This window comes from Dipodomys merriami, unplaced genomic scaffold (assembly GCF_024711535.1).
Source record: "Dipodomys merriami isolate MVZ:Mamm:240054 unplaced genomic scaffold, mDipMer1.0.p SCAF_42, whole genome shotgun sequence".
Classification (NCBI taxonomy): domain Eukaryota; kingdom Metazoa; phylum Chordata; class Mammalia; order Rodentia; family Heteromyidae; genus Dipodomys; species Dipodomys merriami.
This window is the reverse complement of record NW_027205826.1, coordinates 4,800,401-4,817,343: the sequence shown is the minus strand read 5'-3', so window position 1 is coordinate 4,817,343 and position 16,943 is coordinate 4,800,401. Positions and strand designations below refer to the sequence as shown.

Below are 16,943 nucleotides of genomic sequence, written 5' to 3'. Positions count from 1 at the left end.
CAAAGTGGGTTTCCCAGAATGCGGTGCCGCTCTGTATAAGTTTGGAAAATTTAGGAATAAGCAAAACTAAGCAGGTTTTTCAGCACTTCACTTGGTATGTGACAGGTCAGGGACAGCGTGTCTAGGGATTCCCTGCCCCTAACAGTCCTTTGATCAAAGAAGAGTCCATGGGAATTGATCCGTGCTCCTCCCTGTTGCATGGAGAATGGCTTGGTGTTGGGTTTCTCCCTTCGCAGTCAACCAGGGGCTCCATCCTTGAACTCCTGTCCCACCTGCCTTGCAGAAATGGTACCTTTGTGTCCCACAGGCCAACGTGCAAAGCCAGCATGTGGCTCATTCTGTCCATCCATAAGCTCTCCCACCATCAGATGCTGGGGCAGAGCTGGTGCTGTGGCATCAAAGCCTAGACACCCCCTTCCTGACAAAGGCTACCGATCTCCCCCCCCTGCCCCCTCCTGCAGTGAGCTCAGCTCCACAGGCTAATCCGGCTCCTGTCCCTTTTCAGCTACCTGGTGTTTATGTATGCTTCAGATCTCAGCTAAGACATCACCCCCCTGCCTTGCTAGGGCTCCTGGAATTCCACTGTGGCCCCCAGGATGGGTGGACGGACCCGATCGATGACATCCTGTTTCAACACTTCTGGCTTTGTAATGCTCAAAAGTTGTGGACGGTGTGGGCTTCTGCATGCAGCTCTGGCCTAGGCGAGACCAGGCCCACCCACTTCTGCAGATGGCTCGTGTGGGTTTGTGTCCTGTCCCGGACTGTCTGTGTCATGGCAGGGGCTTCCTGACAATGGCAGCGCTCGTTTGCTTAGCGTAGGGCTTCCCAGACATTAGCAGGCAGACAGCTTACTTTGATCTTGTTTAAATGAGTCTTGTGTAGAAAGTGGGAGGGACCAGAAATTTTGCTTTTCTAATGAGCTTCCCCAGGATGCCAGTGGTCTGCTCCATGGCCCATTCCCAGATCAACTGCCTTCCTATTGGGAATCGCATTTTTTAAAAGCTCAGGCCCCAGCGGAGCCCAGTAATGTCAGAATCTCTTTGCGTAGTGCCTAGGAATCGGGGATGTCGAGATAGATACTCCCCTGGGCCATTCTAGGCAGCAGCCAGAGTTCCCAAACCCTGTAGGCTCTGTGGGTCTGGTGTCCATTTACCCTATACCCAACTGCTCTCCCGCCCACCTCCCAGCCCAGTCCTGGCACTGTGGGACATCAGGAGGCAAATCCATGGCTCACCTTGCAGACTCGCAGCATCTCCCTTCTGGCTGGCCCAGAGCCGACTCCTGTGTTGCGGTGTTGTGGGCAGGCACCAGGGCGCACATTTCTGATTAGGTAGATTTAGGAGACCCGTTGAACTTGGCCTTGGGCATGGCTTCTTGGGTTGCCACAGTCCTGCATCTGCTTAGAGTCCCAATCAGGAAGAGCTGACCCTGCCTGGCCTTGTGCTTCTTCCTGAGGGTTGGCTCTCAGACTCCTCACATAGAGAAGCCCACCCCGCAGGGTTGTCTCCTGCCTTCTTCCCGTCTGCCATCTCTACTACAGTCCTCACCTGCTGCAGAAAACAGCTCTGGGGATGCAAGAACAAAGTTGGAGGCATGTCCATCTTTGTGCCTCCCATTCTGGCATATGCGTGGCTGGAGGAAGAAGGAAGGAAGGAAAGAAGGAAGGGAGGGAGGGAGGAAGGAAGGAAGGAAGGAAGGAAGGAAGGAAGGAAGGAAGGAAGAGAGGAAGGGGAGAAGGGGGAGGGAGAGAGGGAAGGGGGAGGGGGAGGGGAGGGATGTCCCTCTGTCACCATGGCCTAGAGCCCAGCTGTTTACGCTTTCCCTGCGTTAGGCAGGATTCGCTTTGGTTTCTGGGTTCCTGTGTCTCATCTTGACCTTTTCAGGGCTGTGATCACCACCAACTGCTCCTCCTCCCTCCTGTCCAAGAATCTACACTATCTCTGTGGGACTGAGACTACTGGTCACCGAGTGAACATCGGGGACCATGAGCGCGTGCGGGAGGAAGGCCCTGACCCTTCTCAGTAGTGTCTTTGCCGTCTGTGGCCTGGGCCTTCTGGGCATTGCGGTCAGCACGGACTACTGGCTGTACCTGGAGGAGGGTGTGGTCCTACCCCAGAACCAGAGCACTGAGGTGAAGATGTCCCTGCACTCAGGCCTCTGGCGGGTCTGCTTCCTCGCAGGTAAGGGCGCTGGGGGTTGTGGACAGCTCTGCCCCAGGGCAGTCCTGTCCCACGAGCCCCTCCCTAGGAGGAGGCTACAAATAGACTCAACTGCCTAACGCAGCCAGGATCCTGGTCCAAACTTAGGTTGGTCCTAGGTTTCCACGTCCACTTGAGAAAACCTTCCCATCTTCCAAGACTTTCCTCTGAGATTAGGGTGAGGTCTAAAATGCTCCCGGATGCCCGAACCCCTCGAGCTGTAGGTAACACAGGATTCTTTCCACCACACCACAGAGCAGACTTGTTATTATTTCCACTGTGCAGATGAGGAGGGAAGACTTGGGGCGGGGAGGTTCTGTAGGTCTCCTTCAATCAGCCTCACGGTGTCGCCTAGTTTGCAGGATGGAAAGCAGCTGCATCTCTGTCCCTCTGTCCCTGAAATGGCTCAGGGAAGACAAGAAGGCAGGTCCTCCTGCTGTGCGGGATGGACCCCGACTCTCTGTCTCCCAGCTCACTAGGACTCCTCTGGAAGTGTGCATCCACAATAGGTCCAAGAGCTCGGGCCTTGATGCCTTGATCCTGGCCGAGCTCCTGCCTGGACAGGAAATCCATCCCCCATGTCCCCATGAGACCAGCTGACTGGCCAGGACTCACACACTGGGCTTTGGTTGGTGAAGCCCCGTGACTTGGATGCACATTGGTTAAAGGCACCGCTTGGCCTTTCCAGAAATTCCTCCCAGCTTTATGGGGCCCGCAGGGCTGGGCTACTGGGTAAGGTGGGAATTAATTAGCAGGGAGAGCGCCTCCAGCCTCAGCCTTCTGACCACTGCTGGGTCTGCCTGGGGAAGAACATCCCACTCTGATCCCTCACATGCTTGGGCTCCAACCTCTGCTTAAATCTGAAGCGAAGACCAATTTGTTTTCCTGAGTCGGGTTGCCAAAGGGGCTGGCAGGCATTGAAGGTTCTGCCCCGTATCATCCATACTCACGAGTCTGAGTCCCCCATGCATCTTCCTCGGATCCTCCTGTTCAGCAGCAGTCAGGGCCGTTTGCTCTGCGTGGCGCTCACAGTGCTGACCACATTCCATGTAGCAGTGCATACTTGGCTCCATCTTCCAGGATGGACTAGAGCTGGGGGCCATCGGCCAGGGACAGACTCCTCTAGAGTTTGTATCCAGCCTAGATGCAGAAACATCGTGGGTTAAAGATCCCAGAAGCATTTGGGGAAAACATTGGAGTGTAAATCCATGTTCAAGAAGAACTTATAAATGTCAATCATTCTCATCTCCACAGGAGAGGAGCGAGGACGCTGCTTCACCATAGAATACGTGATGCCTATGAACTCCCAGCTGACCTCGGAGTCCACGGTCAATGTTCTAAGTAGGTGTCCTGAGTGTTCTAACTTAGACAGAGGATCAGGGAAAAGAAAGGGGTCAGGCAATCTGCATGTTCTCAAGAGTTAATGCCTTCGACCTCCTCCTCTTGCCCTGGCTGGAGTTCAGTAGAGCCTGCTCTGCTAATTTAATCTTCTAGGGATAGAGATGAGTCTCTGGAGTCGCTAAGTCTGTGAGGCCAACCAGTCAGAAGGCATTCACTCTCCAGGAACTGAACCCATCTTCCTACTGTAACAAGAATGGTTTCATGACCTTGGCCCCACCAGAGCTGGCTCTAAGTCTCACAGTGAATTTGCATTATTCTCGTACATAGCAAAATGGTTCCAGAATATCTCCATAATGGCCATGAAAATCTGTGAATGCTCAAGTCTCTTATATTAAATGGGGAAGCATTTTTTTTTTTTTGGTCCGGTCGTGGGGCCTGAACTCTGGGCCTGGGCGCTGTCCCTCAGCTCTTCAGCTCAAGGCTAGCACTCTACCACTTGAGCCACAGCGCCACTTCCGGTTTTTTTTTTCTGTGGTGCTGAGGAATCGAACCCAGGGCCTCATGCATGCAAGGTAAGCACTCTACCACTAAGCCACCTTCCCAGCCCAAAATGGGGTAGCATTTGCACAAGTGCTAATACACATCCTTCTTCATAAAGGATACAAACCAAAGCCAACCAAATGGAGAGACACTCAGAGAAAGGTCTAGAAGGCAGAGCTTCAGTGTCATCCCCGTCCCCTACAAAACCAGGATTCATCACAATCCTGACGCGTGAATACATTCACTAGGAAGCTCAGCCCAGCTTCGGTGTCCAGCATTTTTATTGGATTTCATTGTGTAGATGTGATTGATTGAATTACTGAATGTGAGCCTGAACTCAGTATCAACCCCACCATCTTCTCCCCAGAGATTAGGCTGATATCACCTGATCAAATCCCCCATCCCTCTAATGTCACGATTAATTCTTCCAGCCCCTATCCCGACTCACCTGTTAGCCACAATCAGGTACAGTCAAAAGCTCATCACAAATAACAAAGATGCTCCTGTCCCTTGGGAAACTCTAAGGATTTAGAGGTGATCTCGTTGGGTTCAGACAGATTCTTCATTTCAAACTAGATTATACACCTGCTCCCTAAGTCATTGTAAACTGAAGAAAGGAGGCCAGGGACTGTCCCACGTGCCTGCCACTCAGAGCGGCCCCATGCTCTTGGAAATGATCTCCTCCTCCCTGGAAGCATACCAGCCGTAGTAGTAGACTCGCGGAGAAGCTGTTGATGCCCGGAAAGAACAGAGCCCTAGTGTGGTGGCATCCAAAGTCAGCCTTCCAGCCCTGCCTCAGGGACTCATGTGAGCTCAGGACTTTAAAGGTCCTGTTGGTTGAAACTGCTAGAAGGTTCTGCTTGGAATGAGACACTGTAAGGCCGCTAGAGACTGACCAGTTATTCCTTTGCCCCATGAATTAGAAATGATCCGCTCCGCCACTCCGTTCCCCTTGGTCAGCCTCTTCTTCATGTTCATTGGGTTTATCCTGAGCAACATCGGGCACGCCCGACCCCACCGGACCATCCTGGCCTTTGTCTCGGGCATCTTCTTTATCCTCTCTGGTAAGTTGTTTTTTGGTATGTTTGTTGCTCATGGGGCTTGAACTCAAGATCTGGACGCTATCCCTGAGCTTTTCCCACTCAAGGTGAACACTCTACCACTTTGAGCCACAGCAACACTTCTGGTTTACTAGTAGTTTATTGGAGATAAAAGTCTCATGGACTTTGCTGCCCAGGTTGGCTTTGAACCACGATCCTCAGATCTCAGCCTCCCCAATTGCAGGGGATTGCAGGCCTTGAGCCACAGGTGCCTAGCAAGTCATGGGTTTTTCCTTTTTTTAATTCGTGCACACTACACTATGTGATATTTAACTCCTGAGCAGCTGTTTGGGAAAGCACTCGTGATGGCTGGAGACCAGCACCTGGCACTGGACACAGGATACACTGAGTCAGTGATCAAAGTACAATTGCAATAGGGAAGAAGGAGATGACCCCAGGCCCATCTATGATTGGCCAGAAGCATAACAGAGGCTGTAGAGTTGGGGTGACCCTGGGCTCCCCCTGGGCAGAATTGGAATAGGAACCAAGTCCCCACACACACACACTCTACATCAACCACTACCCCTTCCTCTCCCACTGATGACAGATATTCCTGTGTTGGGAATATTGGTCCTGCCTCTGGAATATTGGTGGTTCACCCCCAGTCCTCTGTTACCTTTCCTTTCACTCACCGATCACCCCACACCCTGGGCCCTCCAGGCTCTCTGAACACATACATGTCTTCCTGGACTGGCCCTGGATTATACTTCTCTCATTCGTCCTATCTGCCAGGACATATCATGCGTCTGTGTAGTGACAGATACAAACAGGTCCACGAGCAACAGAACCTCCATGAAAAGAGCTACGATAGGGGTTAGCAGGTGGCTGTGGGGGCCAGGAGAGACAGTTAAAATTCAAAGGATCCCTCAGGGAGGCCTGCGGGAGCAGGTGAGCAGAAGGGTGAGTCGGAGTCAGGCAATGAATAATTGGGGCTGGAGCTGTGGGTGGAAAGGGCTCCAGGAGGGCAGAGAGAGGAGGAGTGGTGGATGAACGGGGCCATCATTGTGATTCGTGGTGGTGAGTGGAGAAACGAGATGAGAAAATGAGGCCCCACGCATTTCATGGGTCTCAAACGTTAGCCAAGGAATGCCAGGCTCAGATTTGGAGCTTAGATCACCTCCTCGGAGGAGGAACGGAGGACGGAGAGGACAGAGAGGAGGCTGGGGGACTGGGGCGAGGGGTCCCTACAGCCAGGCAGGAGGAGCAGCAGCCATGGCCCAAACTGGCACTGATGGTCGGGCAGGGGGCGGGGAAGCTCAGGTGGCATCTGAGAAGTAACTCCCAGGGGGCCAGGACTCCGCTTCCCAGGGAGGAAGCCAGGGAGTGGGAATCCCTGCCACGGCGCTCACAGCAGCAATCCTTGGATCACAGGAAACACTTTGGGGGAAACGTCAAGTTTTTCGTGTGGGAAATCTGGGGCTGGGGCTCAGGGAGTCACTTGGACCCAAAGAAATAAATCTGGCAACGGTGAGCCTAGGTAGTAGGAAGGAGGCCATGGACCAGACTCCTCTCAGGCAGTGCAGGAGACAGGGAAACAATGTGATGAATAAAGTAGATGCTTCTGCCCCTACGTGAAGGCCAAGGCAGTTCAAGGGTGACCTTTTCTTCTGGAGCTGAGGACCTGCTAGAGTGACTCTCCAGGCATGCATGTTAGGTTCCCTGGACAGGTTACTCACAGAGCAAAGGCTGAGGAGAAGATGGTCAGTTAGAAGACGGGTAAGGAGGGCTAGGAATGTGGCTCAGTGGTAGAGTGCTTGCCTAGCATGCATGAAGCCCTGGGTTCGATTCCTCAGTACCACATAAACAGAAAAGGGTGGCAGTGGCACTGTTCAAGTGGTAGAGTGCTAGCCTTTAACAACAACAACAACAAAAAGCAGCTCAAGGACAGTGCCCAGGCCCTGAGTTCAAGCCCCAGGACTAGCAAAAAAAAAGGGGGGGGTGAGGAGCCTGGAGGATGGGTAGGGGATCAACGATGGATGGATGCATGCATGTGCAGACAGATAGATGGAAAGAAATTAAACACATCTCTCAGACATCCAGTATTCTGACTGCCACCTGACTCATAAGTCGCTGTGTGATCCTGTCCCAGCATTTTGTCAACATCGCTTGGAGACACAGTGGCAGTGAAATTGCCTAGTGCCCAACTGTCATTCTTCCTTTCTCTGTCCTTCCATTTATCCATCTGTCCATCCACCCATACATATATACACTCCTTCTGTTCATCTGTCCACCCATTTCTAAATCTACCCACAACACACATCTGCCATCCATTCTTCTGTTATTTATCCTTCCACACTTCAGGCTACCCACACATTTTTAACAGTATTTACCTCCTCAGCCTCTCCTCTCTCCCTCCCTTCCTCCCTTCTTTTCTTTCTTCCCTCCTTTCTTCCCTCTCTCTTTCCCTCCCTCCCTCTTTTCCTCCTCCCTCCTTCCCTTCCTCTCTCCTTCCCTCCCTCCCTTTCTTTCTCTTTCTTTCTTTCTTTCTTTCTTTCTTTGTTTCTTTCTTTCTTTCTTTCTTTCTTTGTTTCTTTGTTTCTTTCTTTCTTTCTTTCTTTCTTTCTTTCTTTCTTTCTCTCTCTCTCTCTCTCTTTCTTTCTTTCTTTCCTTCCTTCTTTCTTTCTTTCTTTCCCAGTCCTGGAGTTTGAACTCAGGGCCTAAGCTCTGTCTCTGAGCTTTTTTGCTCAAGGCTAGCACTCAATCACTTGAGCCACAGCTGTACTTCCAGCATTTCAGTGTCTAATTTAAGATAAGAGTCTCCTGTGTGAACTTTCCTGCCTGGACTGACTTTGAACCATCATCCTCAAATCTCAGCCTCCTGAGTAACTAGGATTATAGGTGTGAACCAGCAGCATCTAAACCAACTTTGCTTATTTTTTTAATGACAGCCTCTCCTTTCTAACCAACCAGCCCAGAATACCTAAAATGTACACCCCTGAGAAGCACTCCTTTGGCAGTCATTATTTTCAATTTGTCTCTGTGGAAGTGCATAGGTCTCCTGGTAGGGGAGAGAGTGACTACCTTTATTAGCCACATTCTCTTCCTGCCTTCCTCCATGCACTTCCTGTGAGTACTGGGTGCTCATGGCTCCCACTCCACCCCTGAGGTCACAGCTCCCAAACCTGTCTTTGCTTTAACTGACTTCTTGAGCCCCGACCCTGACCTCTAGCAGCTATCTGAGGCTCCCGGGACATCCGCAGTGGGTTACACATCCCAACTGGGCTGGGCCCCATTTCATTGTTTTAATTATAACTATGCATAACTGCACCCCAGGCTAGCACATGAGTTAGGTACAAAGGGAGGTTTGAATCATGTTTTGTCTCTTTGCATTCCACCTTTGAGATATTCCACTTGCATGAAAAAATGCAAATGGGATTAAACCTGAACCGGCTCAATGCGGAGTAATTAATTAATTACATCTTGATTTGATTACCGTGACTCATTGATGGGACGGATGCCTAACGGCATCACTTGCACAGCGGCAGTTGGAGGTCGGGCCACAATGGCCTCTTGATCCAATGTGTGCCCAATTCTGGACCAACTCTTTCCATCTTTCCCGCCCAAGGATCTTTGGTAGCTGTGCAGACCTCAGGCTGCTGGGGTAGACTCTACAGTGATAGACACCAGACCCCTGCCAGGGGCCTTACCTTAGTTCTCAGCTGAGTCAGAGTTTCTTGCTAACTCAAGAGTTCACAGTCCAAGTTCACCGGAGTATGACCTGGCAGCTTTGAAGACATGGTACCAGGGCCCAGCCCAGGTTTAGTGGATATGAAGGTCCAGGGCTGGGCACGGGCAGGTGTATCTGATAGGTGTGGGCACATAGGGGAAAACCACTAGGCCTGGCCCATGGCTCAGGGCAGTGGCTTTTTCTTTTACCTGCAACTATCTACTATCTAAACAGAGTCCTCAGGAGGGAAACTCCTGCTCACCTTGAACCCCAAATGGCTGGCAGCTTTACCCCGATGGATACTGCATATGAAAACTCCCTATTCCTCCATGCTGAGCCCTCCCCTCCCTCTCCTCTTCTCCCCTCCCCTAGGCCTCTCACTCGTGGTGGGCCTGGTGCTGTACATCTCCAGCATCAATGATGAGATGCTCAACAGGACCAAGGATGCAGAGACCTATTTCAACTACAAATATGGATGGTCATTTGCCTTTGCTGCCATCTCCTTCCTCTTGACAGAGGTAACTAGTCCACCCTGCTGTGGCTTGCACCCAGACTGGCCCCGGCTCTGCCCCGCCAGGCCAGGAGGCCAGGACCCCTCCCCCCTGCCCCTCTTCATCTCCAGAACATGTCGCTCTCTGGCCTGGCCAGCTCTCCTGCACCTGGGAAGTCCCCAGGGTCCACTCCCCTCCCCCCACCCCTGCTCACCCCCACCGGAGCTCCCCGCAGCTGTGCGGCCAGGACTAGCAGCGAGCTCCTCTGTTTCTCCTCCCTGCAGAGTGCTGGCGTGATGTCTGTGTACCTGTTCATGAAGAGGTACACTGCCGAAGACATGTACAGGCCTCACCCGGGCTTCTACCGGCCGCGTCTGAGCAATTGTTCTGACTACTCGGGCCAGTTCCTGCATCCTGACGCCTGGATCCGGGGCCGCAGCCCCTCCGACATCTCCAGCGACGCCTCCCTGCAGATGAACAGCAACTACCCAGCTTTGCTCAAGTGCCCGGATTATGACCAGATGTCCTCCTCACCCTGCTGAGCCCCAGCCACCTGCCTACCTAGACTGTGGACAGCTGGACAGCCCTTCCCCCATCTCCTTCCCCTGCCTGGCCCCTGAGCCCCAAGTTGGCAGGTCCAGGCCACTCCTGCTTAGCCTTTGTTACTTGACTTGTCCTCTCCCTGCTTGTCCCAGAGTAGTTCTAATGGCCAATGGAAATGTGGGAGCCTGGGATTCTGGAGCCCGGGGGCTGTGCTGATTGGCTTAGACCACAAGTGAGGCTCCGCCTCTGGCGTGCCAATCACAGCCCAGACTCTGGGAAGCCTGTAGGGCTCCATGCTAGGAAAGAGGCCATCCTTGTTCTAGTTGTATATTGTTCCCACACTCCCAACTTCCTGGCCCCAACTAAGGCCAGCTCTAAAGTGCCAAGTTCCTGACACAGACCACAACCGGACTCCAGTGCCTGCCAATTGGTCCGGCCATCAGGGCCAAAAGGGGATTGATCTTGAGGTCTGGCGGGCTCTGAAACGTCAAGTGGGCAGTCCCTTCTGTGATGCTTTATTCTTTGATGTCACCTGCCTCTCTCTCTACACAGCACACCTGTGTGTGCCAGCCGGGTTCCTAGGCTAGCGATCTTTCCACTCCCCTTGCCTCTAGAATTCAGCTGCCCTGAGCCAGGGGCCAGGAGTCAGACCCTGCCAATGAAAGTCACAAAGAGGCATTAATGGCTGAAGCTGTCTTCATCCGCATGGCCCCCAGATAACACATGGACCATTGATAACATGTCGATGCCTTAACCCAAAGAAGTGACTCCAACAGTGAGAATTTGAGAATCTGGCTGATTGGAATTCAGAGCACCAGGCACTGTGTGCGTGCCTGAGGGCATTGTCCCTACCTGCAGGGGCCATATTCCCGCACCCAGGGTCCTGACATTGAATCACATAGACAGGGGTCTATGCCACGTGAGTAGAAGGCAGCTTTCAAAGGGGCAGCCTGGGGTGTGGAGCAGATTGCTAGTGCTTAGTACATTCTGAGTCAAAACAAGACCAACTCAGAATGATCCAGCTGCCTCCCAAGGCTGCCTGCCTGGGAACATTTTTCGGCATTGCTCATTTTATCCTAATGCCGGGGAGCATCTGCTGCCCGGTTATGTGGCATATGTAGGTAATCAGATACCTCCAGAAGGCCAGGCCGCGTGATCGCTGTTTTCCTGGTGGGAAATCTGAGCGGAGAGGTTGGACACATCTTCCCCCTGAAGCCCACGAGACCAAAATGGCGGAGGGAGGAGCCCCAGTCGCCAGCTGTACAGCCTGGCTCTCCGCTCCACTGAGACGTCTTTGCTTTCCTTTTGGAAACTTTGAGAAGCAGAACAGCGTTACGCTCTCCTTTTGCTCTGTATTTTTGCCTTGCCCTGCTTTTGTCTCGCTGTCCTCCAGATCCCCTCAGGTTGGGTCGCCCAGAGCCACAGTGGGCAACCCAAGGGCTCTGGCAATCGTCCAGGAAGCCACCCAGTAGGGGATCACACAGTAGAAGGACACAGCTTTTCGTCAGCACAGGCCCGGTAGGTCCAACAATAGAAATGTACTGCCACACGGTCATGGAGGCCGGAAGTGAAGATTACATTGTCAGCCGCAGTAGTTTCCCCTGAGGCCTCTCCCCGTAGCTTGCAGATGACCAACTTCTGGTTACGACCTCACGTGGACTTCCTGCTCAGATGACCCAGTGGGCTCTTAGTTTGTATTCCCTCTTATAAATCACTCCAATGAATTTAAAGATTCGTTTTCATTTAAAGTACCTATCTCCAAATATTGTCATATGCTGAGGCAGTGGGGACTAACGACACAAATTGGAGGAGGCTGTGGTTCAGCCCCCACCAGGCAGATTGTTTCATAGCTGGATTATTTCATCTGCCTCACAGCATGGTAAAGGCCAAAGGTAACCGAAACCAATTCTTGTCCCAGTGCGGCCATTACTCACTGCAGATCCTTGGGCGATCCTTTCTGCCTTGAGAAAATTGGTTGGAAATTGTTTCCAAGGCTACACCCCTCCCCTCCCCCCGCAGCCACAGCTCTGACGATTGAGTTCCTTTTGCTCTTCTAGGCCACTTTCCAGCTCTGTCTGCAAAGTGGCAGCGGAGGTCGAGACCCAGCTTTCTACTCCATCAGCACCGTGTAACGATCGTGCTTCTCTGTGGTTGTTGGTTACACAATGACACCTAAACCCCGGTGTCCCCCAAACCAGGGGAGTCGGTCAGAACGCTTGGGAACAGCTAGGAGGCACTTCCAAGCTGGACAAGTTGTGCCCATGTCAAATTTGTGTCAATGTAATTAACTTCTACAACGCACCTCACGCTGTCTAAAGCACTGTTTCTCTGTCACTGTGGCAGGCTTGTTGTCATGCATATGGAAAAAAATAGAATGCACTCTTAAATGCACACTGAGCATCAACTGTGATGTCATTAGGATGGCCTTCAGCCACCGGGGGCATGCTGGGAGCCAGGAGTGTGAACCCTCACAACATGTGCTGTGCATGGATCCTTGGAATGGACCTGTCACTTTCTTCCCTCACCAGGGATCGGGTGATTATCAATACCGTGCCGCCACCATACTTCCTTGTCCTTGAGACAGGCCCCAGTCACCATTTCCATGATTCAAGGAGTTTCATTGCACATGCAAGTATAGCAATTCAACTCAGAAATCATCTATTAGGGCCTTTCCTCCAATATAGTTTCTGGATTCGGGGGGGGGGAGGGGTCCATAAGCACAGAGTTAGAGGAGTTTGTTGGGATTATTTTTTTTTTCAAACAAATGGGAGGGGTAGGATGATGAGCCAAGATGTGGTGACGTGACTTACAGAACTAAATTGCTGATGTTAGGAGCCACGAGAAGGAACAGCTCAACAACGGGTCCTTTTCATCTGAGATCGCCACCCTCCTCCTCCGTGGCTGAGCGACATTTCCCATCTCCCAGCGGGGAGAATAGTCTGTTTTCATAGACTCCAAGGGGAGGGATTGCAGGCAATCCTGTGTTCCACAGGCTTAGGACGGTGCCCTGAGGGCAGGCGGTAGGAGAACCCCCTCCTCCAAGTGGTTTTTAGGGTTCTCTGGGGAACCAGAACCAACAGGACTCGTAGAGAGAGAATTAAAGGATTGGCTCGTGCACTTGTGGAAGTGAACCACTCCATGAAAATCCGATGGGAGGGCGGCGGGGGGGGGGGGGGGGGTTGGCAGGCTAGAGATTCGGGGAAGACTTAAAGTTCAAGTCCAGGAATAGACCTCTGAAGGGAAGCCTTCTTCCTCAAGAGAAATCCTTGTTCTGTTCATCCCTTTAGCTGATTGTTATGGAGGATAACCTACTTTTATAAATGTCTCCTGATTCAGATATTAATCTCCAAAAGTCACCTTCACAGAAACATTCAGAAGAAAATATTGGACCAAATGTCTGGGCATCATGGCCTAGACACATGAAATTAATAACACCAGTGGATAAAAGGAAGGAAGGGGAAATGGTATTCTACCTTGAGCTGGGCCTTGTTAGGTAGCTGAGGCCAGCTGCATGATGGGACCTTTTGCCTCTCTCTCTCTCTCTCTCTCTCTCTCTCTCTCTCTCTCTCTCTCTCTCTCTCTCTCTCTCTCTCTCTCTCTCTCATCCTGGGCTTTGAACACAGGGCTTGGGCTCTGTTCCTGAGCCTGTCTGTGCTCAAGGCTAGCTCTCTACCACTTGAGCCACTTCCAGCTTTTTCTGCTCATGTGGTGCTGAGGAATCGAACCCAGGGCTGCATGCATGCAAGGCAAGCACTCTACCACTGAGCCACCTTCCCAGCCCTGCATCTCTCTTGAGTCTTGACTTCCACCTCACACTCGGTGAGCACCCTCATCTATGCTAATTTGACACTGATGAAATTCATTAGCCTTTGGAATGCAAACACTCTAGTAAATGAATGCAGAAGTGGACGAATGTGCTCCGAGCTCTGGCGAGGACAGGCTGGAACCGCATGGGAAGCAGCTGGTGGTTTGGGCCCAGTCATGGTGGCTGCTTGCTGATCCCTGCGGTGGGGGAGAGGTGGTGCTCAAGGGCCTAACAGTTCTCACGATGACAAGAGCTGGTGACTCTAACCAGGCCAGCCTTTGCTGCCTGGATTCCAGACGGACGGACCACTGATGTTCCAGCTGACAGATGTCTTCCAGGACCCACGGTGTCCGGGACACAGGCTGGGGTTTTGATCCTTCATTCCTGCACAGCTGACATCTCAGGATTCTCGCATCCTGGTGTGCTGTGACCGTGGACAAGCCACACCTCCCCTGGCCTGCCTCAACTTCCTGGCACGTAATTGAGAGCCAGGAGTCACCGTCCTCTCACTGCAGGGATGAGAGTCTCTGCTGGATGGATGGTGGCCCTGGGGGAGTTTGCGCACAGGGTTTTTCCCTCCTGGTTTCAGGGAAGCAGTGGCTCTTGTCAAAGGCCTGAGTCCCCATCAGGCTACTGCCCGTCCACCCCCCTCCCCTCATGTTTTCTGTGCATCACCAGCAGAGCTTTTCATTCTTGGAATGAGGAGAGATGGAGAAAGTCATCTCCAGCTCTGTCCCAACCCTGAAAGCTGTCCGTTTCAAACAGACAAAACACAACCAGATGCTTGCTTTCAGCTACCGGGGGAGAGAAGAGGAGGAACTTCCAATCCAGCATCTGGAAAACACTGCATGGATGAGGCCCTGGGTAACATTCAAGAGCAGATGGGAAAGCAATGGGCACTGCATAATTAGAGAGTATGGCCGGGGTGGGGAAAGATGGGGGGAAGGAGGGAAGGGGTGACGTGGCTCAAGAGGCATTGTACGGGGTAAGCTTTGTACAACTACTTAAGATTTAAGAAAAAGATCAGTGGCACCAACTCATGCAAAGGGCAGAAAGGGGCTTGTCAGCTGGAAGGCACCGTGCTACACGGTAGGGGAGAGACTCCTGGTTCTAGGCCGGCAGGTTGGGGGCTTGATGCCCTGGGCTTTAATCTGCAAGTGCTACAGCCCAGCTCTTGGTCAACGAAAAGTCACAGAGCCCAGAGAGTTCTGTGGGGAGGAGCTGGGGAGCAGTGGCAGGCAAGAAATGGGGAAATGGTACTTTGTGGGCAACTGAGGAAGCTGAAGCTTCTGGCATCTTCCTTGCTCCCTCGCAACCTGCCCTACTCCCATCACTCCCGCCCGGACAAGGCTGGGCCTGGCCAAGGTCTCAAGTCCATCAGCTCATGCCCAGCTGCCGCTGACCTCTTTCCCACATGCTGGTTTTCATTGGAGAACAGCGGTATTCTGTCCTCGAAGGCTAGGGTGAGCAAGCTAGCTCTCCCTCCCACAGTCAAGGTCAAGGGTGGACCAGAGGAAGGCTCAGAGACTCCATACAAATGGAGCCTCAGGACTCCAGCTAGAGAGTACAAGCCGATCATTATCCCTGGCCCTCAAATCATTCATTTAACACTCTGTAATCAGGAAGAAAAACAGTACTGCCAGGCACTACTGGCTCACGCCTGTAAATCCTAACTACTCAGGAAGCTGAGATCTGAGAATTGAGGTTCAAAGCCAGCCAGGGCAGGAAAGTCCATGAGATTCATCTCCATTTGACCACCAGAAAACCAGAAGTAGGTCTATGGCTCAAAGTAGTAGAGCTCTAGCCTTGAGCAGAAGAGCTCAGGGAGTATCCAGGCCCTGAGTTCAGGCCTCATGGCTGACCAAAAAGAAAGAAAGAGAAAGAAAGAAAGAAAGAAAGAAAGAAAGAAAGAAAGAAAGAAAGAAAGAAAGAAAGAAAGAAAGAAAGAAAGGAAGGAAGGAAGGAAGGAAGGAAGGAAGGAAGGGAGAGAGAGAGAAAGAAAGAAAAAGACTGAGGACTTTGAAGGTTTCCTGTTGGGCCACAAAGAGCCCATGTATCATCATGTTTACAGCAGACTGAATCAGCTTTTATTTTAAACCCACCCACACCCACACACCTCCCACCCCACTTTAGCTGCAATCCGGTCTGTGTGAAAAGCACTATGAAACTGCCATGCTACTCTTCAGAGTAGGTTGTTGTTTTTAACAACAACATGGTGAAGAGAATGAAACAATTCCATAAGAGCCTCCAACCAGCTCAGGGCCCCGAATGTCAAGGCTGGACAGAGCCTGCAAGGTCAGCTCACAGGCTTGAGGTTTGCCCAAGAATGGGTTCACCATCTTGAATCCAGACACAGTCGCTTATGAATGACCTCAGCAGGAAAGTCCCTGTGAGACTCTTATCTCTAATTAACCATCAAACACCAGACATGGCATTAGAACACGAGATTGAGCAAAAGAGCTCAAGACAGCGCTAAGTCCCTGAGTTCAAACCCCACAACCAACACCAAAAAAAAAAAAAAAAAAAAAAGATCAGACCATAGCAAGTTCTTTGCAAGCATTATCCCCCTTCACTCCCTCAGTCCTGTGCATAGAAGAACCTGAGACTGAAAGTCCTCACACAGCCGCTAAAATGTGCCACGGTCTGCAAGTTCTATTTCCAGGACACCAGGAAGAGCTGGGCACCTACAATTCTAATGGCCCAACTTGGCAAATGTACCACTGCCACCATCAGAGACTAGGTGCCCATCATGAAGACAGAAGGAAAAAGGGGTGGTGCTGTTCCCCTGGGAACCCTACGAGGGACTCAGCTCCACCTCCTGTTTCCTTGCCAGGTATGAGGAAGGCCGCATAGGTCAGCTGCTCCAATCCGCTTCTCCCAGGCCTCCCACCTGCCTGGGCCGGAGAATGCTCCATATTCTTTCCCAACGAGTCCTTAGATACTCTCGGGTGAGAGCTGGGCATGGCTGAGCATGCCTGTAATCCCCCTGAAGCAGCAGGATCAAGGCCAGTGTGGTTTTCATGGAGAGAATTGAGAAAAATAAATCCACATAATGGTAAGGTGTTTCTGGAATTGAGAGAAAAGAGAGAGAAAAAATGATCTGTAGACACCTGTAATAATTTACCCATCATAGTTAAATTAGTCGACACACAATTTTGTTGACTACTATCATTTATTTACCACCTCATTTAAGCCTGCTTCTACTCAGGGCTGTTTTTTTAAAAAAAAATTATTATTATCTTTAAGTAGTTAGACAAA

General features: G+C 51.6%; 1 protein-coding gene across 2 annotated transcripts in view; it reads left to right on the top strand.

Annotated features, from left to right (window-relative positions):
• The window catches only part of Cacng5 (calcium voltage-gated channel auxiliary subunit gamma 5), a 39,491-nt gene extending 27,181 nt beyond the window's left edge, over positions 1-12,310 (top strand). Inside the window, exons 1-6 of one of the 2 annotated variants that reach the window (XM_069993281.1) lie at positions 586-738; positions 1,884-2,180; positions 3,453-3,539; positions 5,003-5,143; positions 9,219-9,364; positions 9,622-12,310. In XM_069993281.1, coding sequence (XP_069849382.1) covers positions 1,985-2,180; positions 3,453-3,539; positions 5,003-5,143; positions 9,219-9,364; positions 9,622-9,879 — 828 coding nt within the window. In that variant the 5' untranslated portion in view covers positions 586-738; positions 1,884-1,984 and the 3' untranslated portion in view covers positions 9,880-12,310. Of the gene's footprint in view, positions 1-585; positions 739-1,883; positions 2,181-3,452; positions 3,540-5,002; positions 5,144-9,218; positions 9,365-9,621 lie in introns of those variants that run through there. The other variant, XM_069993280.1, reaches the window with a different exon arrangement.
• The last annotated feature ends 4,633 nt before the right edge of the window (positions 12,311-16,943 follow it).